Source organism: Calliphora vicina, chromosome 5 (genome assembly GCF_958450345.1).
Source record: "Calliphora vicina chromosome 5, idCalVici1.1, whole genome shotgun sequence".
Taxonomy (NCBI): Eukaryota; Metazoa; Arthropoda; class Insecta; order Diptera; family Calliphoridae; genus Calliphora; species Calliphora vicina.
This window is the reverse complement of record NC_088784.1, coordinates 16,273,222-16,294,627: the sequence shown is the minus strand read 5'-3', so window position 1 is coordinate 16,294,627 and position 21,406 is coordinate 16,273,222. Positions and strand designations below refer to the sequence as shown.

Here is a 21,406-nt window from a genome sequence, read left to right as displayed (position 1 = left end):
TTGCAAGTGGTTTTTGTAAATGTTGTAGAATCAACACCACCTTATATATAAATTCGCCTTGATCTGGCTCATGTCAAACGGCTCACACGCTCCCGCCTGTGTATTTCTTATGGGATTGATTGGTTGTTTGAAGACCCCCAAATCTAGCTACGAAAAACTTCATATACAAAAAATTATTTTTGTTCATGTCAGCCGCGTCGGCTCATGGGTGTTGCCACTTGTATGTCAGTGACATACCACAACAACAAAAAACTACAAAGAAAAACATACAATAACAGGGTGTACACAAGAACATTTATAATATACAAAAATGGCAGTGATGGCGACGTTATTTAAAAACAACCAATGCAGACTATATCTAAATTTTAGCGTTTTTTTTTTTTTAATTTTAGGAAATTTGTTAAGATAATTTAAAAAAATTAATACATAATTTTGTGTGTGTGTGTGTGTTTTTGTTTTTTAAATTTAAATATTATCAATTGGAATTATACAGATATTAAAAATTAAATATATATAAAGATTTCTTGGTAAATCCGCTTTAATTATTTATAAACAACATTTTTAGTATTAGACACACTCTGTTGTAAGTTGTCTTGTTTTGTTGTGTGAGAGCAAGTCTGCTATCAAAAGAAAACACACAATTCTCACTCAATCAGAGATGGCTTTAGGAGGACAGCACGTGTTGGGATTTTCACCCGATGGAAAACTATTTGCCCTCATCAATGACCAAGGTGTCCTCAGGATATGGGATACCGATACTAATGAATTAAAGCAAGAATATACACCTAATTTACATTTGTCTGGACCATGTTCCGCTCTGGTTTGGATATCTGTTGCCTCCGCTGCACAAGTAAGTTAATAAAAGCACACGTTTTACACAAAAAAAATAAATTAAAATGTTTTTCTTTTTATAAAGCAGAAAAAGGCTAGAAGATCTTCATATGTCAAGGAATCTTTATATATAGCATTGGGCACCAGTAAAGGCCAAGTTTCTTTGTATTCCTATGACGAAGCCAAGGTTAGTAATGGTGTTATTTATAAATGAAAACTTTAATAAAATGTTAAAAATATACTTTAGATCGAACGCAATCTTAAGGGTGAAGGCCACACGGGTAAAATCACTTCAATTGTGAGCGATAAACAAGGTAGACTTTTCACCTGCGGCGAAGATTGTCAAGTGGTAATATGGTCAGTAGCTGAGGAAAAACAATTGACTTCTTGGTCGGTGGGTCCCGAAAAACCCTATAGCATAACATATATGGCAGTGTCTAATAATTTGGTAGTGGGATCACGAACGGTCAAAGTGTATTCGGTCGAGTCGCAAGAATTAGTGCAAACCTTTACGGGTCATACGTCAGAAATCAATTTTATGGAATCTTTTGTATTTGGCGATAAAACAGAATATGCCTTGACTACCTCGCGCATGGAACGTATTATTTGTATGTGGAAAATTGGCAAAAAAGGACGTAATAAGGCGGCCTCTTGCACTTTGCTTATGGAGGATATAGCTCATTGTTTGTCATGCCAGCTGGATGAAGAGGGCAAACTTAAAGTGTCCAGTGTTACACGCAGCGGTGTAGTGCACGTCTATGTTATTGATTTGGAGAGGTGAGTAAAGCAAATATTTCAGAAAATTTCGGAACTAAACTACTTTTCTTTTCCACTTTCAGCATTAAAGCCGATAAACCCATTAAACCTAAACTCACCATTAGCATAGCATCCGACAGTGCCACCGTTATTGAACCCATATCAGCCATAGCATCGTCCCTACAGCATGCTACAAAACCGGGATACTTGCTTTTTGCCTATGGCGACAAACATTTCATTGTATTCGAACAATTAAAACCAAATTTCAGTGAAAAAATGCAAGTGTTGGTGCGTAAAGATCCTAAAAAATTGTTAAAACAAAAAATGGGCAAAGGTGATAAAACTTCAACAGATGCTGCTTTGAAAATCTTATCGCCCATTATCAATAGCAAGGATGTGGATTACAAGTCGGCGGTAACAGTGTCTAAGAAAAAACTCAAATCTTTGGATATGCCCATGGAATCAAGGCTGCAGAATTTGAATTTAAATGCAGCAGCGAGTAAGGTAGTGCCACAATCACAAAGTAAAGTACAATTGCTGGTACAATCGCTGCACAGTAAAGATGCAGAGTAAGTATTTGCTACATAAACGTATGTCTTATAAAAAAAAACTTATTTAATATTTTGTTTTATACAGACTATTACGTTCGGTTTTATGTACAAAAGATATGCAAACTATTACCCTTACTTTGGAAAAACTGCCCGTGCAATATGTGGGTACATTGGTCAATGAATTGACATTGCTAATGCAACAGAGACATACCAAGTAAGTGTGCTTTTGTTTATTATTGCTTAGTTTATATATTTCATTTCATATTATATTATTTTTTGTTTTTAGCGTTGAATATGCCATGCTTTGGTTAAAGGTTTTGGCCCAAACTCATTCCAGTCAATTGATGGCTTTGGGTGCTGATGATTTACTTGATAAATTTGGTCCCTGCATTGGTGTAATTGAACATAGAGCTAGTTGCCTTAAGGAATTATCAAAGTGAGTAAGATTTTTTACATATTTTGTTTGTATTAATTATCAGCCCAATTATGAATAAAAAATTCCGCAGGAGTTTGTTCCCCGGGAGTTTTTTCCCATTGAATATGAATAAGAAAAATGAGAAAATGGAAAAAACTCCCGGGGAATTTTTATTCATAATTGGGCTGTATTCAGGCTCGAGTTAAAAATATATAAATTTCTACACTGAAACAACTATATTTTAAACAGTTTTAATTATTTTATAATTAAATCAAGTATTCAAATTTGATAATACTTGATTATAAATATTCGAATTGAAAGTGTTTAGATAATATATTTTTTCATTGTTGATCTTTAATAAAAGAAGCAATTTGATTTTCGTAATTGAATTAACATTTTACTTTTTTTGTGTATGAAAGAAAATTTATTTTTAAATTTTTTATTCAAAAATAAATTTTTTATATTTATTTTTTGTTTTAATTTAAAAATAAAAAATTTAATTTTTTTGAAATTTATTAGTGAAAAAAATTTATTACAAAATTTTTTTTGGTGAAAAAAAATTCGGGTTAAAAAATATTTTTCCCGATTTTGACCCATTATAGGTCCAACTTACTATGGCCGTCGTTACAAAGGAATTCGAAATATCATTAGATATCCAGATATGGATCAAAAATCGAGATTGTCCTGGTTTTTTCCTTATATCTCAGCCATTTGTGAATCGATTTTCTCGATTTTAAATAGCAACCGAACCGGGTCTATAACGGACTCCGCTAAATTGAATTTTATTTCCATAATTTCGTAAAAGATCTTATAAAATCGAATCGAATTATCATTTCAATGTTTTTTACCACGACTCATTTTAAAATCAATTAATTATTTCCCTTTCTAGACTTAATGGTCGCCTTCTATTGTTGGTCAGTCAAATAAAACGTAATACCCAAGAAGAGGACAATCTAAAAAATGATAATGTTCTAGTATTCGAAGACAACGATGGTAAGTTCGCCCACAAAACACTGAAACATACAGCAAATAGTTAATTTTATAACAAAAAAATATTTCCTTTAGATTCCTCCAATTCCGACATAGATGATGCCATCAACAAATCATCTTCGGATGATGAATGGGAAGAGGGAGAAGAGGATGGCGATGAGGAAGACCAAGCAAATGGTGATGAAAATATGGAAGATGATGAAAATGATGATGAGGAAGATATGGATATGTAAATTTTTATCTCTCTCTTTTTTAAAACCAATAATATTTTTTAAACGTTTTACGTTGTCTATCTACGTTGTTAGTTAAGTTTTCAAATAAATACATTTATTGTAAGTAGTATCCGAGGAGGTTTTATACAGTTTTACAAAAACCTCTGTACTTTTATATACATAATAATAGAAAAGAAAGTTTTAATAAAAAATCTAAAATATTTTTTTTTGTAACATCTAACAATTATGCTTTATTTTTATTGATTTTTTTTTTTTTTGGTTTGTTTCTAAAATAATGCCATTGATAGTTATAAATTGATGAAGTAGTACATTTACGACAACAATGATTTAACAATCTTATAACATTATCATATTTTTTTTTTGTTTTTTCAAATACATAATTTTTTGTTTCAAACACATTAAGCCAATTATTATTGTATGGTAATTTCTATGTTTATTTTTTTGCGGGGGAGCTTTTTTCTTATTATTTTTAGTGAGATTTTTATACCCATGATTAAACCTAAAAATAAGGAAATTTAGACAATTAAAACATTTTCTAAAAAATAATAAACTAATTTATAGGTAGGTAAAAGCAATTATTATTATTTTGTGATGTTTGTTTTTTTAGTTGATTTGTTGTTTTGTTTGTGGAAATGTTAAAAAAGGATATAATCCTTAATAGCTTTCCATCTACTATATATAAATTGCACTTGACAGTTTAAATACATTTCTGTTTTTAGTAGTAGTAGTTGTGCACTGGGGTCTGTCTGCTGGGTACACACCCCATATGAGTATAAGAAATGTGGAAATGTGCGTGTGAGTCTTCTCTTAACTGTGTTGTATAAGGTAGTGAGTGGTTTGTTTGTTTGTCTGCAATAGTACTTGGAGAACTAGTTAGGATTTATGATCGTTTTGGTTTTTAAGACCAATTCGATTTGATGAAATTGATAAGACCATTGGTGGAGGCATCATGACTAGTAACGACATCCTTATTGGCCAATTCGGGTTCAATAGCCTTGGCCAATTGTTTGCCCAATTCAACGCCCCATTGATCAAAGGAGTTGATGTCCCAAATAATACCCTGGGTAAAGATTTTGTGTTCATACATGGCTGTAAACAAAAATAAATTTATAAAAAATTAATTTTAATTCGTTTTTAAAAAAAAAAAAACTTAAACTCACCAATTAAAGCACCCAAAATGAAGGGTGTTACTTTTTTCACCACAATGGAGTTGGTGGGACGATTGCCAGTGAATACCTTGTGTGGCAACAGCTGTTCCAATTTCTCACCCGACAAGCCAGACTTGACCAATTCAGCTCTAGCCTGTTCGGGGGTTTTGCCAGCCATTAAAGCTTCGGTTTGAGCCAAGAAGTTGGCCAACAAAATCTTATGGTGCACACCGCCAGCAATGGGATTTTGTGTTTCAGCTGGGGCAATAAAATCGCAGGGAATCAAACGTGTACCCTGGTGAATGAGCTGGTAGAATGCGTGTTGACCATTGGTACCAGGTTCACCCCAAACAATTGGTCCGGTATTGTAGTCCACTACTTTGGAACCGGTTTTAGTAACAAATTTACCGTTGCTCTCCATATCGCCCTGTTGGAAGTAGGCGGCAAAACGATGCAAGTACTGATCATAGGGCAATAGTGCGTGAGTCTCAGCATTGTAGAAGTTGGAATACCAAATGCCCAAAGCGGCTAAAATAACGGGAGCCTACAAGAGATATAAATGTTATAATTTTAAAGTTTTTAGAGAATTTTTTAAAATAGTTTCTTGTTATTTATTTTTATTTATTTATTTAATTTCACGTAACATATGAAGCCTCTGTAGGCCAATAAAATATATATTACAAAGAATAATCCTGAGTGTTTAATTATAATATTTACTTAAATTTATATAAAAAATCAAAAACTTGTACAAATGGTTATTAGGATATTTTTATATTTTCGAACATAAAATTTAACCCCTAAACCTTAAATGTATGCTATTTTGTAATGTTATTATGAGTGTAATATTTAATATTATCACATTTTGGCAATTTTCGAAAATTGGAATTAAATTTCGAACATGAAATTAAAAACCCCTATTTATTGTTCGATTATGTTCGAAAATTCGAACTCAATTTCAAAATTGTGTTTTTCATTTTATTGTTAGTTGTACATAACAAAAATATTTTTTTTTAATTTCGACCAGTTTTGCATTTTCTAACATAAAATTTAGACACAAAAACTCAAAATGTTTCTAGTTATTGATGTAATTTTAATTGTACATTAAAAATTTGCAGTTTTTGGCAATGTTCGAAAATTCGAATTTAATTTCGAAATTGAGTTTTTCATTGCAATCGTTTTATTTTTTAAAAATTATTTTGAGTTTTGACCAGTTTTACATTTTCGAACATAAAATTTAGCCACCAAAACTCAAAATGTTTCTATTTATTAATGTCATTTTGATTGTACATTTAAAATTAGCAGTTTTTGACAATGTTCGAAAATTCGAACTTAATTTCGAAATTGTGTTTTTCATTGCAATCGTTTTATATTTTGTTGCACATATGAAAAATACAGATTATTTAATATTTCGACTTGTTTTACATTTTCGAACATAAAATTTAGCCACAAAAACTCAAATTTTTCCTACTTATTAATATTATTTTGATTGTTCATTAAAAATTAGCCCTTTTTGGCAATGTTCGAAAATTCGAACATAACTTCGAAATTTTTTTATCTATTGCAAAATGCTAAGTTTTTGTTGTATATTACAAAAATAAAGTTTATTTTCTATTTCGACAGGTTTTGAATTTTCGAAATCTCAAAATATAGTGACAAATTTCAAGTCTTTTAAATATATCTTTTAAAACTTCGAAATTTTGAATTAAAAAAAAAAAATAAAACATAATGTACTTACATTTTTCTCAAATGGTGCATTTTTAAAGTGATTGTCCATAAAGTGGGCACCTTCCAAAAGTTGTTCAAAGTTCTCAAAACCAATAGACAAGCAAATCGACAAACCAATGGCAGACCATAGAGAATAACGGCCACCAACCCAATCCCAGAAACCAAACATGTTCTTGCTGTCAATACCAAATTCAGTAACCTTGGCTTTGTTGGTAGACAAAGCTACAAAATGTTTGGCAACAGCAGCAGGCTAAAATTCACAAAGAAATACAAAAAATTACAATTTATTTTAACAAAATAACAAAAAAACCTACATCTTTAGTTTGTTCCAACAACCAATTCTTAGCCGATGTGGCATTGGTGATGGTCTCTTGGGTGGTAAAAGTCTTCGAAGCAATAATAAACAATGTAGTCTCATAGTTGACCTTCTTTAGGACCTCAGCCATATGAGTACCATCAATATTGGACACGAAATGTGAGTGTAAACCCTTGCAGTAGGGTTTCAAAGCTTCAGTGACCATAAGGGGTCCCAAATCGGAGCCACCAATACCAATGTTAACAACATCGGTAATTTGTTTGCCGGTAAAACCACGCCATACACCAGAAATAACCTGATTGGTAAACTCTTTCATGTGGGTCAATTCGGCGCGTACATCGGGCATAACATTCTTGCCATCAACCAAAATTTCCTGATCACCACGATTACGCAATGCAATGTGTAAGACAGCACGATTTTCAGTGATATTGATGGCAGCACCCGACATCATGGCATCACGGGCCTCAGCTACATGTCTTACTTTAGCCAATTCCAAAAGCATACTCCATACTTCAGGAGTGATGCGATTTTTGGAATAATCTAGCAAAATATCACCATCCTTGGGAGTGCTGATGCGCAAGCTGAAAAGATTAGATAGAATTTTTTTTTTTTAATTTTTGGAATGTTTACTAACTTTACAAATTTGAGATCTGTTCATTTTACATTTGCCTTATTACAACAAAAAATTTAAATAAAAAAAAAATAATTTGTTTGACGAATGAGAGCAGGAATGAATAACCTTTTAAATTAATTACGATTTTCAATATTGATCTAAATTTCCATTTCAAGTACATATGTATATTGAAATATCGATCGATATCAAATTCCGCTTTTGTATCTTGTTTTTGTGAAAAACAAGTTTAATTAAAACTGAGAACAATTCTAAAAAATAATTTATTTAATGGTATCAATTAATAATATACATAAAATACTCAATAATATTCTAGAAAGTATGAAAGACCAAACATATATGTTTGTATGTACGTCATCGAACTTTTGTTATGAGAATTTACTTAAAAATGCTGGGATGGGCGTAAGCGTTTTTGGTACAAAGCATATGTATATAAAATATAATTGGCAATTTTGTTTGCCAAATTTATTTTTGTTTGTGCTATATATACATATACAAATGGAAATTAAATAAAACATGCTAAAAAATTATTATTTTTCATTGTTTTAAACCTAATTTACAAATCTTACTTTCATGTATGTATTTAAAAAACCAGTTAAAATTTTCTAATTTAAAAGCTGTGAAAAACTGTTAATTAACAGTTTTATAACACACAAAGTTGCCATATCAACAAATAATTAAAAGGATCGATAAAATTCTTGGTAACAATGGCAATGTAAACGGAAAGTGATTAACGAATAACAAGACAAAAACAAAGAATAAAAATGACCGTTAAGGTATGAGTGATTCAATAAATGAAGGTATTACCAAACAAATTATGAAACAAACATTTGAATTGTATTACATACGTTATAGTTAATTTTTTTTTTGTAAAGCAAATTTACATATCTAACTTATAAATATGTATTAAAAAACATACGCTTCCTCATATATGCATATATGTATCTATAAATACACATTTATATGACCCTGCTGTTACATGGTTAGAGAAAGTAAAAGTAACCCACTGCCGTCAGCTACTATGGTGTTGTACTATTACTTTTTATTTTTTTTGTTGATCATGAGCAAAGGACACAAAATATGTACACATACATACAATATTTTTTTCAATTCGATTTTATTTTATAGGTATACACACATTACAAAGTGAGTATATGTACTTTGTTATCAATACCAACCATATGATATGATAGTGGGGCAAGTTCAATATTAAATGACCTTGACAGTAACCCCTAAATTAATTCAAATATTTAATTAAATTACGTTTTCCTAACAACTAATACTAAACAAACATTTTAAAAAGAAATGCAGTTTTATAATCGCCACTGATTAAATGTTAACACTAGACAAAGTATAGGTATTAAAAGACAAAAAAAACCGGTACACTACTACACTTTTCAGTTGTCTAGTGGGGGGGAGGATGAGGCTTGGAAAATTTCATTTTTTTCTTCTCAATTCTATAATTTTTTGGGTACATACCTGAATTTATTGAAACGTTCAGCATCTTGGGCAAATAAATCCTTAATGTTAATTTTATCTCCATTGGCTTTATAGTATTCTTGCAATTTCTTGTAAACTGCTTCCGTGGTTAATAAAGGTAGTGGGCCAGCCATTGTTGTTGTTTTAATGCTAATTTATTTGTTTAGTATTTTTTTTTAATAAGTACACAAAAAATTGTAAAAAATTATTAAAATAGATATTACTTTGACAGCGTACGCTTGCAATATGATTGAAAAATTAATTGAAATTGTAATTTTGTATTTAAAATATGAAATATTCCAGCGACTTTAAACATACCACCTCAATGTCAAATGAAAAACAAAAGTAATTAGTGATGCCAATCACTTAGAGCAATAAAATCGTCAAATGTGGCTGAGTAAAAATCGCGAAAATGTATAACGAAATTTTAATTTTTGAATTTTCTTTTAAGTCAAAAGTATAAAAAAAGATTATATTAATTAGAATTTGTTTGTTCCAGCAAAGAAAAACAAAATATTTACGGCAAATATTATTTCTTAAACATTTACAATTTAACCATTTATCAGATATTTAAACTGATTACAAATGCATTCATAATTGAACCTATTACTTTTTCATTCGAAAACGACAATTAATTTTTTCACCATAATAAAATGTTTGTTTTTGAAACATTCTAAAAAACTACCTACAACAACAAGTTCCATCATTAATAAATTAAATTAATAAAAAAATTAAATGAAAATGAGGTTTTCGTTTTATATGTTATAATGAAAATTTGAGTGCCGCAACGATTTCATATAAAGCCTGAAAATTTGACCAGTACTGGAACAGCTCCCATTTTAAATAAAATATATAAGCAATTTTAAGCCCCATTTAAATTAAAAAACGCTTGTTTAGAGTTTATTAGCGCTTAAACTAAAAACTTAATTTACAACACTGTTATGCAAATGTACACAAATAAATTAAAACAGCTATTTCATGGTAATACAGTTCAAAGAGTAACTCGCAAATGGCAAGGCAGTACACCATAAAAGTAATGCCAAGTTACCATTCTACCAAATACAACTCTGTAAATGTCAAGTAGGGCAAAAATAAAGCAAGATGGCGACGCGTAATGTGTGTAATTAAGAAGTCGAAAATCAAGTAAAACAAAATTCTTCAGCTCTTTTATTTTACAAATAAAATTCGAAAAACCTAAAAAAGTGCTTTTAAAATTAAACATCAAAATGTCATTTAATCGATAATCACAATTATTTAATACACTGAAATGTTGCTAATGAAAGAAATGTGTAAAAAACAACAAATGCTGGCCAGAATAATTGTAGAAAAACATCCAAAAACAAAAATAGTGTTAGTGTCACTTTAAAAAAAAGGTAAATAATAATAAAAATATTGCGAGAAAAATGGAAATTTTGAACAAAATCCAGTGAATTTAGTGAAAAACTATAAAAATTTGAAGAAAAAATGTGTTAATATACCAAAGTGCTACCTTAAAGTAACTCCGCCTAAGCAAAATGCACACGTAACCTTGTGAATGCGTAGCACGGTAGCACCTTTTGTCCAATGGCATCATAGAGTTGCTTCTTCTACAACACACAACTGAAAAGAAGCTGCAAAGCGTTGCTTAATAAAAATTTCAACTGTTAAACTAAAATTGTATGTATTTTTGTGAATTTTACTTATGTTTTTTTTTCTTAAATTCGTTTATTGCAGATAGAAACAAAAAAGGAAATTATTCAAAGACTTGATCAGTGGTGCAAAAAAAAAAGAATTGTTTGTTATAAAACAAAAGCGTCAGGAACGCTATACTGCACAATGTCCTCCTCACCAGATCAAAACCCTAGACAACAAAAAGATTTGGTGTATGGAAAAACAAATGGTATGCCTATAAATGCAGGAAATTCGAATATACACAATAACAACACAAACAACCATAACAATATTAACAACCCAGCAAATAATTTGGTAGCTAACAATCTAATCAATAATAATGTTAATAACACAGAACAGCCGCAAACGAAACGGCAGAAAATAGAAAAAATCAAACCCACAAATGGCACATCCAAGGCAAAGTTGGGAGTGGCATCTACAGTTTTATCGCCACCTCCTGATATTATTGATACGGGAGAGTCGAAAAACTTAAGCTCATCGTCATCATCCTCTGCACATTCCATAACATCTCCCTCGTCATCGGATAGCTCTACGAGTTCAACACCTTCATCGTCAAGAGCTAACTCTTTGACGCAACTATTAAATGTACAAAACTTAAACCACATCTTGCCTATAACAAATGGACATGGACATCATCATCATCACCATCATCTGCACAATCATAATGAAGATGATCTTATGTCTAGCAGTATAACAAAACATTGCAACTCCTCCTCCTCCTCCTCATCCAGCCACTCAAATGATGAAGTGGATCGCAGCAGTTTACCGGACTTATTACCGCTCAGTAGCCAAACTTCCATAATAACAGCCAGCACCTTCGTGTCCAATAAACAACGGCACTCTCTTCACATGAACTCTGCTATGACCCAACAGCAGCAACAACATTTGGATGAGTTAACGGCGTCTCAGGATATGCGAGAATTTGAAGATTCCTTGAATAAACAATGTTTATGCGGCGTCTCGGAGCGTATGCTAAGAAAACCATTTCAATCTCACTATTCCCTGGATGCTAATGGTCAGAAGCGTGTAGCTAATCTAAGCGAGTGGCCCACCAATAAATTACTACAATTTCTCTCGAATCTGCAGCTGCTGTTTGACATTTACTTGAAGCAGAATTCGAAGGGTTTCATTTGCGCCCGCATTATGGATGTCTGTGATGCGCTCATACGCAATGATCACAATCTGATCGATGAAATTATAGTGCTGGCAGGCTATAGCAATTCCTATGTACAATTTTTGGCGGGACGTGTGCTGGCTTCTTTTTTGGTTATAGCCAAACAGGAAATGGACGATGATTGGCTCAAGAAACTGGTAGATAATCTATTTAATTTTGATCGTCTGGATCACAAAGCGGTGCAAAAGATACACTTCAGTTTGGAAATCATCAAGCGAATAGTGGAATGGAAAGACATAGATTTGCATCCGCTTGAGGAGGAAATTGCAGATACCCAAAACATACCAGACAGCATGCCCTCTTCGTCCTCCTCAACGTTTCATAATTCCAATAATAGTGCCTCCGGTGTAGATGAAAGTAATCTAGGGTATTTGCACTTTCAGGCCCACCAGCCATCCCTAGAGTCCAACTATTTTGCTGTGCACTATCGTTCCAATGAAAGTCTAGATGGGCCCTCCTCGTCGGGCTCATCATCTGGGCATTACCCACACAACGCCACACCAAACCATCACTACAACAATTTGCCAAATCCAGCCTATCATCAACACCATCTAACGCCGCACCACCATCACCCCTCACTTGTACAACAACAGGGCTGCCATCTAATTACCCTCACAGACTCGGAAAGTTTTGATACCACCCATCTCAAGTGCATAACCATAAAGATACTCGAAAATAAATGGCCCGCTTTGGTTAAGAACATGTCATCGCTCATAGCCAATCATTTGGATGTGGAAAATGCCGAAAATTGTATATTAAATTTTCTACAGCTGTGGGAAAACATCATATCGGTCAAGGCCAATCTCTCTATAGTGGAAACTCTGCCTTTTTATGCTCAATTGGATAAGTTTGAATTGCTGCTAAATCAAAATCTATCCTGTACAGTGTACAAGCAAATGTTATGCTTATTTAATGAAGCCCTATGCTATGGCTCAACTCTGGCCTTGCAGGACATGTTGCCCGATGAGACTTGTATGCTGGCCCATCAAATTGTGCGGCATGTTAAGGATTTTCGCATACTCGAATCTCTACCTCGTAGACAGCCCGAAAATATAGTGGGTCTAATAGGTTTTAAAAGAAAACCCGTTAATTATGGCCTCAATTCACTGCAACATCAATTTGGTCATCTAAACGATGGTTCGGAAAATGCTCTCAACTCAAGCGATGTCATAGAAATGGACAAGACTATATTGCAGAAAATTGTGTTATTGGTGCTTAAATCTATAGCGGTTACTGTCAAAGAAATACGCAGCGATTCCTCAGACTCTTCGATAGATTCCACAGACTATGATGCCTTTCAGGATATGGTGCTGATCGAAAGATCCATACGTGATGTGTTACGTAAATTGGAGTCTTTTATCAAACACACCCTGGAATTTCATCCTGAATGTCATTTTAGTAAAATCTTAATACATCTATTCGATGATCAAGACGATCATCTCATTGAGGCCATGGTGTGTACGCTGGACGTCACGGCTGGCATTTCGTTTCGCAATAATGCCTTTCCCGAACTAGTATCTATGCTCAATCCGGTCTATACGTATCTAGAGTTCCTGAAAATGATATCGAATAGCTCTGATTTGCTATTGGATCTATTGGTCAGCAATGAGACATGTTTTCTGTTGTACCTCTTGCGTTTCCTCAAATATATACGCATGAACTGGTCGATGTTTGTACAAAGTTGTCATGACTTTGGTATGGGCTCATCGACGCTGGATGAGGCAATGAGTGTGCTGATACGTTTACGTTTGCAAATTTCGCGTTTGGTATCGCGACAACTATATCCCTATGATATATCACCGGTATTACGCTTACTGGAGAGTTGTGAGAGTCTGTATGAAGGTAATGAACTTAGTTAGCCAGTTAGTTTTGTAGTTAATTAGTTAGTTACATATTGTAGTTAGTTTTTGTAATTTTTTTTTTTTATTATTTTATAAGTCTAACGTTTAAGTTAGTTAAAGTTAAAAAAACGAAACGAAACACAAATGGGCCTTAATTTGTTTTGCAAAACATTTTCATCTTTTTCTTTTCACATATTTTATCATTTAATTCTATATCAGAAGCACAGTATTGCTTAATTTTTTTATATTGGTTTGTAATTCCTGTAAAACAGAGAGTTGAAGAATTTTTTGAAAGCTCATTTTCATACAGCAAGTTCTAAGTTTTTAGTTTAACTTTGTTGTTAAAACATAGTTTTAAACTTAAATAGGGCTTTTTATTATCAGGCCTGTCACAGAATTCCATTCCGATCGAAAGTGGAATTAATTCCATTTTTTGCTTCTTTAGAAAAAGTAAAACGAAAATTTCTTTCAGAATGATACCACTTTCAAGTTATAAAGTGGAATTCATATTTCTTTGTAATTATTTGTTTTTCTAAAATTTTTAATCAGTTTCTGTAGCAAAAACTTCACTTTTGCTTTAATATAAAAAACGCTGTTCAAATTAAAAGTTAGAAATATGTACAGAATTATGAAATATTTTTGGAATTAATAAATTACACGGAATCTGAAGAACCTAAAACGAAATCGATCGGAATTGTTACTACGGAATGGAAACCATTTCGAACAAAATGTGTGACAGTCCTGTATATGTAGTAGGTAACTTGTTGCGGAATGTATTTCTTTGTGAAACATCTTTAAACTGGTACAGTTCAGCTTCTAGTTCAACTTCTAGTTCGGTTCAGTTTTATTTCAGTTCCAGTTCTAGTTCAGCTTCTACTTCAGCTTCTAGTTCAGTTCTAGTGCAGTTCTAATTCAGTTCTAGTTCAGTTATAGTTCAGTTCTAGTTCAAGTTCAGTTCTAGTTCAAGTTCAGTTCTAGTTCAGTTCTAGTTCAGTTCTAGTTCAGTTCTAGTTCAGTTCTAGTTCAGTTCTAGTTCAGTTCTAGTTCAGTTCTAGTTCAGTTCTAGTTCAGTTCTAGTTCAGTTCTAGTTCAGTTCTAGTTCAGTTCTAGTTCAGTTCTAGTTCAGTTCTAGTTCAGTTCTAGTTCAGTTCTAGTTCAGTTCTAGTTCAGTTCTAGTTCAGTTCTAGTTCAGTTCTAGTTCAGTTCTAGTTCAGTTCTAGTTCAGTTCTAGTTCAGTTCTAGTTCAGTTCTAGTTCAGTTCTAGTTCAGTTCTAGTTCAGTTCTAGTTCAGTTCTAGTTCAGTTCTAGTTCAGTTCTAGTTCAGTTCTAGTTCAGTTCTAGTTCAGTTCTAGTTCAGTTCTAGTTCAGTTCTAGTTCAGTTCTAGTTCAGTTCTAGTTCAGTTCTAGCTCAGTTCTAGTTCAGTTCTAGTTCAGTTCTAGTTCAGTTCTAGTTCAGTTCTAGTTCAGTTCTAGTTCAGTTCTAGTTCAGTTCTAGTTCAGTTCTAGTTCAGTTCTAGTTCAGTTCTAGGTCAGTTCTAGTTCAGTTCTAGTTCAGTTCTAGTTCAGTTCTAGTTTAGTTCTAGTTCAGTTCTAGTTCAGTTCTAGTTCAGTTCTAGTTCAGTTCTAGTTCAGTTCTAGTTCAGTTCTAGTTCAGTTCTAGTTCAGTTCTAGTTCAGTTCTAGTTCAGTTCTAGTTCAGTTCTAGTTCAGTTCTAGTTCAGTTCTAGTTCAGTTCTAGTTCAGTTCTAGTTCAGTTCTAGTTCAGTTCTAGTTCAGTTCTAGTTCAGTTCTAGTTCAGTTCTAGTTCAGTTCTAGTTCAGTTCTAGTTCAGTTCTAGTTCAGTTCTAGTTCAGTTCTAGTTCAGTTCTAGTTCAGTTCTAGTTCAGTTCTAGTTCAGTTCTAGTTCAGTTCTAGTTCAGTTCTAGTTCAGTTCTAGTTCAGTTCTAGTTCAGTTCTAGTTCAGTTCTAGTTCAGTTCTAGTTCAGTTCTAGTTCAGTTCTAGTTCAGTTCTAGTTCAGTTCTAGTTCAGTTCTAGTTCAGTTCTAGTTCAGTTCTAGTTCAGTTCTAGTTCAGTTCTAGTTCAGTTCTAGTTCAGTTCTAGTTCAGTTCTAGTTCAGTTCTAGTTCAGTTCTAGTTCAGTTCTAGTTCAGTTCTAGTTCAGTTCTAGTTCAGTTCTAGTTCAGTTCTAGTTCAGTTCTAGTTCAGTTCTAGTTCAGTTCTAGTTCAGTTCTAGTTCAGCTTCTAGTTTAGCATCTAGTTTAGCATCTAGTTCAGCTTCTAGTTCCGCTTATAGTTCAGTTTCTAGTTCAGCATCTAGTTCAGCTTCTAGTTCCGCTTATAGTTTTGCTTCTAGTTCTGCTTAAAGTTTAGCTTCGAGTTCCACTAAAGTGCTACTTACCAACTCTATTTTTACAACACACTGCTTTGTACAAAAATGACATGTCTTCCATGAAAGAGAAAACCAATTTTAATACTGTGTCCATTAAATCAACCCATTTTTTTTGGGTTCATTTCAAATATATTTATTACTACTTTATTGTAAACAAAAAAGCCTGAAAATTAAATATATTTAATTTAAATAAACACGAAAACATAATCTTGCCTTACAATTGTTTAGTTAGTTTTAATTTTTTATGCTTAAAAATTAATTCACATAAGTAAACTTACAAAATATTATAATTCTTCACAAAATTTCAAAACTGTATATTTAATTTCAAACAAAAGAGAAACTATTTTAATTTTTTACATTTACTCTAAAAAAAACACAATTAAAATTTATACTTTTTAATAAAAAAAAACTGAGAGGAAATCAATTTTTAGTAATAATTTTGTAATTTTTTGTTTAATAATTTAGCTGTATTTCTTTTAATAAAATAAAATAAATTAATTTATATAATATAGTTTGTAAATAACGTTTTAATAAATACATACATATATAAGAGTATATATTAATATATATTTATAATACATATTACTGTTTAAATCAATAATATATATATATATTTTAAATTATACAAACTATGTACTGCTACTTTAGAAAAAAAAAGACAAAACAACATTCATTTACGTACATATTCTCCACTTATCCTACCATACATTTAATAATAAAACGAACTAATTTAAATAACACATACACATATCTAAACATTTATTTAAGAAAAAAAATCTTATGAATAAAAACTACTACTTTTTTGTAAAATTGTTTTATAATTAATTAAAAAAAAAAATACATTTTGTTTTATTGCACTACAAATGTTATATAATTACACTGACTGTAAGTCTATGTGTTAGATTTGGCTTAGAGCAAGAGGTAGGATTTGATAAGAAAGTGGGTTTTGTAATGTAGAGGAATTTTAGGAATTCTGCTGCTTTAAATTTATTTAGTTCAGTTCTAGTTCAGTTCTAGTTCAGTTCTAGTTCAGTTCTAGTTCAGTTCTAGTTCAGTTCTAGTTCAGTTCTAGTTCAGTTCTAGTTCAGTTCTAGTTCAGTTCTAGTTCAGTTCTAGTTCAGTTCTAGTTCAGTTCTAGTTCAGTTCTAGTTCAGTTCTAGTTTCTAGTTCAGTTCTAGTTCAGTTCTAGTTCAGTTCTAGTTCAGTTCTAGTTCAGTTCTAGTTCAGTTCTAGTTTAGTTCTAGTTCAGTTCTAGTTCAGTTCTAGTTCAGTTCTAGTTCAGTTCTAATTCAGTTCTAGTTCAGTTCTTTTAGGCTTATATAAAAATCTGATGACAACTGATATCTTGCAGTTTGCCACTAGTACTGGAATGGTGTAGTACGTAATTGATTTAGTTCATTTTAAGGTTTCCGAACTTAATTTATTTTTGTTTAAACTTGAAAAATATCTATGGTTTTCTTCTTTAAGCAAACTCTTATAATCTACAAATAAGTATTTAAAAATTTTAATTTAATTTAGCTTTCATTCTCTACGTTTTCGTTTACATACCTAATGCCTATTTATCATACGTACTCTACGTTTAGTTTCCGTTCCCAAGCTATCATTAGGATCCATAGCTAAAGGTATAGGTGATGTAATGGAGGTGCGTCTACTTAGGGAAACATTGACATTAACATGATCATTAACAATACTTAATGGTGATACTGTTGATATTTTTTGCCTTTGATAGCTTAACGCTGCGGGTACTGAACAACGTCTGGCCATCATTGAAGAAGAAGGTGTTTCTTAAATAATTAAAATTTAAAGAAATTTAAATTCGCCAAAAAAAAACTTGATAAATTTTTAAAGTAATTTCATACCTGCATTACCACGAGCAAAGTTTAATATATCAGAATTATCAAGAGATTGTGTGGTGGTATGCTGTCTTAATAATTGCCAATTGCTGGAATAGGAAACATTAGTGCGACTAGATGAGCCAGTGGTTGTAATAACATGTTGCTGTTGTTCAGTTTTTGGTGGTGAGCTATCCATTAAATGTTGTTGTGGTTGATGATGTTGACTATAAGGATAATTTTGTTGATCTTGGCTTGAGGAGCGGGATAGTGTTTTTAAACGTTGTTGCTGTTGTAGCTGTTGTTTTTGTTTTAAAGCCAATTCTGTTGTGACTTTTTTTTGTATATTTCAATTTTTTTTTTTTTTGGGAATGATTAAAGGATGTTAATTTTGTTATTTATATGTTTGTAGTAATTTCTTTGTAGTTGTAAGATAATTTTAGAAAATTAGCAAAACAACACCAAAAATAATTTGTTTGTGACTTAAGTTTTGTGTTAGTGAAACAAGTGTTTAGTAAGAAAATGTGTGTTAGAAATGCAAATATTGAAAATGTGAAATTAAGTAGAAAATATAAAGAAAAATGATTAAAAATTAACATTTTAAATGTATAAACAAACTATGAATTACGGAATAAAATTTAAGACTGAAAGAAATCGATAATTATAAAAAAAAATAAGTGATAGTGGAAACTTTGAGGTTCTAATTCAGTTCTAGTTCAGATTGTAGTTCAGGTTGTAGTTCAGGTTGTAGTTCAGGTTGTAGTTCAGGTTGTAGTTCAGGTTGTAGTTCAGGTTCTAATTCAGGTTATAGTTCTGGTTCTAGTTCAGGTTCTGGTTCTAGTTTTGTGTAGTCAAGCAATTAGTAAGCTCAAATAAATATAAGAAATGAAATATTTAAATACAAATTATGAAAATTTTACTAGTGTTTCTTAAGTGGCAGAGTAAAGAAATGGCAACAACATTAAACAATATATAGTTAAAGGCAACAATAGAGTTTTAATAATAGGTTTTTTATTTAAATTTAAAATTCAGTTTTTTTTTTCTTGGTTTCATACATTTAAATTACACATTTATATAGTTGCAACAAAATTTCTAATTTCATACATTGTATATAAAGTTTTATATAATTTTCTAAAAAGATTAAATCATATTTGTATATAATAAAAATAGTATATAAGTAGATATAATTTATATACAAAAATACAGTCAGGGAGATCAGTTAGTTGGTTTATTAAGAAAATGTGTGTGTTATAGAAAAAAAAAATTCACAAAAGTGTTATAAAATAGAGGCAAAGACAGATAAATAGTTAGTAATTAATTAAAAAATGTGTATTAACATTAAATCAAAAAAGTACTAAAGTTCCACATTCAATTATTAATAAGCAGAATTTAATTCTACTTGGGGAAACCCTTTTCTTTGATTTAATATCAATTTATTAAGTTTTAAATATCAAAAACGTTTTACATTAAATATTAATCACATTTATAGTACATACATTCAAAGATAGTAAGAAAAGTTAAAACTTTTTCATTATTTTTATTTTTTTAAACTACAAGTACTTTAAAATTGCACACATTTACTATTGATATAATATTCTATATAAAGTATATGGGGGTAAAAATTCCATTTAGTTAAAATATACGAGTGTTTTTTAAAGCTATTAGTTAATTTTGCTTTTTTGGTTTTCATTTAAAGTTTTTGTTAAAATTATAATATTTGCACTAGTTTAAAATTTGATTTTAATTTAAGTATATTTTTTTTCTTTTGATTTTAATTGCAAATATTTTTTTTAGTTTGTATTACATTAAATGCTATTTTAGTTGACATTGAGAGTTTTAGAATTTCGGCAAACTTTTAGCTGAAATACCTTTTGATGCTCGACGATCCGGTCGATGGGTTTGGGCATACGATTGTAAGGAGCAACGTCTTAAACGTTTGTCGTTTTTATTTTGCTAGATGTGGGTAAAAGATTGAGAAAGAAAAATAGTTACATACCTATGTATACGTTTTGAAAGGATTCTTTCTGTAATACAAATAAGAAATTTTGTATATCGAGAAATAGTGTAGTAAGAAAAGGACCATAATCTGTGATCACTTCAATTTTTCAACAAAAATCTACTATAGATCCTTTAATGGAAAATCTAAAATCGACAGCAGTTTCTTAAATAGAAATTATTTGTTAAAAATGATTGATATATAAATACATATATCCGATATAGTCCACATTTTTCTGAGATGTAAGTAAAAAACCTCGACTACCTCGATTTCTGATCTATATCTTTATTAACATAGATATTTAACTATCTAATGATAGACATTTCAAAGACCTTTTCAACAATGTATATAACGCCATAGAAATTCTGACCGACAATCGTTCAAAATCGGAAAAAAATATTTTTTAAACTAAAATTTTTTTTTACAAAATTTTTGGAATGAAAAAAAATTTTGAAAACTAATTTTTTGATGAAAAAACTTCTGAAATACAATTGGAAATGCTTTAATCCCAAAAGTCTCTAGAGACATTTGTCCAAATGTTTCATATTTATTTTTGATTTTTATTCCATTAACTTACCGATTTATAATGCTGATTAATATCCGAGGCAGCCTTTAGAAGTAAATAGATAAATACTAAAGCAAATAGATAAATAATTGGTTCTGCGGTGGAGTTCTTTTTGCTGATATTCAATTCCTTTTTTTGATTTTTTTGAGATTTGGCTTTGGTCGATTTGTTATATTTGTTGAAACCATTTTTCGAATTTGTAGTCTTAATAGAATATTTTGATTTCTTATGTTTAGTGCGGGAGGCTTTGGCACAGTCACCATTACCACTGGCACCGCTACTGCTGCTTTCGACAAGCTCAATACTACTACCCTCCTCCCCCTCCTCCTCACCACTAGCAGCACTGACCTCAATACCCTTCAAAATTTCACCTGTATTATCTTCTTCTTCGTCTTCCTCATTATCCTCACTCTTGGGCTCAATATCTTTAGTAAAAACTTCCAAATCTTTGCAGATATCTTTATATTCCAAAAGTCTTTCAAGAATTTGAGAATTTTCTAGATTTTCCGATTTTTGTAGATAATTCAAAATGTCTTCCTTATGCTGTTGTTGTACTTGTTCGTTAATTTGATTATTTTCCACACAACTCACTAGACATTTTTGCACACTGGTCATGCCCAAGTAAATGGTTATAAAGACAATGATTACGCCAATGGGCACAACATGATGATTGTTATTACTATTATTTTGTTTGTAATTGGCAAAATGTACAAGTTCCTCTTTTTGCTGTGGCAAATTTAGGTCACCAAAGGATTCTTTACATTCTTCTTTTAAAATTGTATCCGTGTTATTGCACTCCTGAAAAATTTCTTGTGGCTCATCTTCTTGGTCGGTTTTCTCCATTTTGTAATTGATTTTTTTTCT

At 31.3% G+C, this 21,406-nt stretch overlaps 4 protein-coding genes across 5 annotated transcripts; 2 read left to right on the top strand and 2 right to left on the bottom strand.

The window, feature by feature from the left end:
* The first annotated feature begins 624 nt into the window (after positions 1 to 624).
* On the top strand, positions 625 to 3,999 carry LOC135959913 (WD repeat-containing protein 43). 2 transcript variants are annotated; one of them, XM_065511052.1, is made up of 8 exons: positions 625 to 850; positions 920 to 1,018; positions 1,079 to 1,608; positions 1,671 to 2,156; positions 2,224 to 2,352; positions 2,425 to 2,574; positions 3,443 to 3,546; positions 3,619 to 3,999. In XM_065511052.1, the coding sequence occupies exons 1-8, from the start codon at positions 659 to 661 to the stop codon at positions 3,774 to 3,776; spliced, it is 1,848 nt and encodes a 615-aa protein (XP_065367124.1). In that variant the 5' UTR covers positions 625 to 658; the 3' UTR covers positions 3,777 to 3,999. The 2 variants fall into 2 exon arrangements, with proteins under 2 accessions (XP_065367124.1, XP_065367123.1); XM_065511051.1 differs by having other exon boundaries at positions 917 to 1,018.
* On the bottom strand, positions 3,977 to 9,348 carry Pgi (glucose-6-phosphate isomerase). The gene is made up of 5 exons (XM_065511053.1): positions 9,076 to 9,348; positions 6,964 to 7,546; positions 6,660 to 6,899; positions 4,937 to 5,468; positions 3,977 to 4,865 (listed from the first exon to the last, which is right to left on the bottom strand). The coding sequence occupies exons 1-5, from the start codon at positions 9,207 to 9,209 to the stop codon at positions 4,675 to 4,677; spliced, it is 1,680 nt and encodes a 559-aa protein (XP_065367125.1). The 5' UTR covers positions 9,210 to 9,348; the 3' UTR covers positions 3,977 to 4,674.
* Positions 9,349 to 10,166: 818 nt separating this feature from the next.
* Positions 10,167 to 14,060, top strand: lin (protein lines homolog). The gene has a single exon (XM_065512128.1). It carries the CDS (start codon positions 10,891 to 10,893, stop codon positions 13,777 to 13,779), a length of 2,889 nt encoding a protein of 962 aa, XP_065368200.1. The 5' UTR covers positions 10,167 to 10,890; the 3' UTR covers positions 13,780 to 14,060.
* Positions 14,061 to 17,697: 3,637 nt separating this feature from the next.
* Positions 17,698 to 21,385, bottom strand: LOC135959981 (uncharacterized). Its single transcript, XM_065511147.1, has 4 exons — positions 20,555 to 21,385; positions 19,823 to 19,934; positions 18,021 to 18,314; positions 17,698 to 17,933 (listed from the first exon to the last, which is right to left on the bottom strand). The coding sequence occupies exons 1-4, from the start codon at positions 21,383 to 21,385 to the stop codon at positions 17,698 to 17,700; spliced, it is 1,473 nt and encodes a 490-aa protein (XP_065367219.1).
* Positions 21,386 to 21,406: the final 21 nt, after the last annotated feature.

What these genes read in the sequence shown, in the direction of transcription:
- LOC135959913 (XM_065511051.1), top strand. Translation starts at nt 659, where the DNA reads ATGGCTTTAGGAGGACAGCACGTGTTGGGATTTTCACCCGATGGAAAA. An exon ending in CTGTTGCCTCCGCTGCACAA is followed by an intron (nt 851 to 916) that starts GTAAGTTAATAA and finishes CTTTTTATAAAG; the next exon opens with CAGAAAAAGGCTAGAAGATC. An exon ending in ATTCCTATGACGAAGCCAAG is followed by an intron (nt 1,019 to 1,078) that starts GTTAGTAATGGT and finishes AATATACTTTAG; the next exon opens with ATCGAACGCAATCTTAAGGG.
- Pgi (XM_065511053.1), bottom strand. Translation starts at nt 9,209, where the DNA reads ATGGCTGGCCCACTACCTTTATTAACCACGGAAGCAGTTTACAAGAAA. An exon ending in ATGCACCATTTGAGAAAAAT is followed by an intron (nt 5,469 to 6,659) that starts GTAAGTACATTA and finishes TATCTCTTGTAG; the next exon opens with GCTCCCGTTATTTTAGCCGC. An exon ending in CATTTTGGGTGCTTTAATTG is followed by an intron (nt 4,866 to 4,936) that starts GTGAGTTTAAGT and finishes TTTTGTTTACAG; the next exon opens with CCATGTATGAACACAAAATC.
- lin (XM_065512128.1), top strand. Translation starts at nt 10,891, where the DNA reads ATGTCCTCCTCACCAGATCAAAACCCTAGACAACAAAAAGATTTGGTG.
- LOC135959981 (XM_065511147.1), bottom strand. Translation starts at nt 21,385, where the DNA reads ATGGAGAAAACCGACCAAGAAGATGAGCCACAAGAAATTTTTCAGGAG. An exon ending in TTAATCAGCATTATAAATCG is followed by an intron (nt 19,935 to 20,554) that starts GTAAGTTAATGG and finishes ACCCACATCTAG; the next exon opens with CAAAATAAAAACGACAAACG. An exon ending in TGATATATTAAACTTTGCTC is followed by an intron (nt 17,934 to 18,020) that starts GTGGTAATGCAG and finishes TAATTATTTAAG; the next exon opens with AAACACCTTCTTCTTCAATG.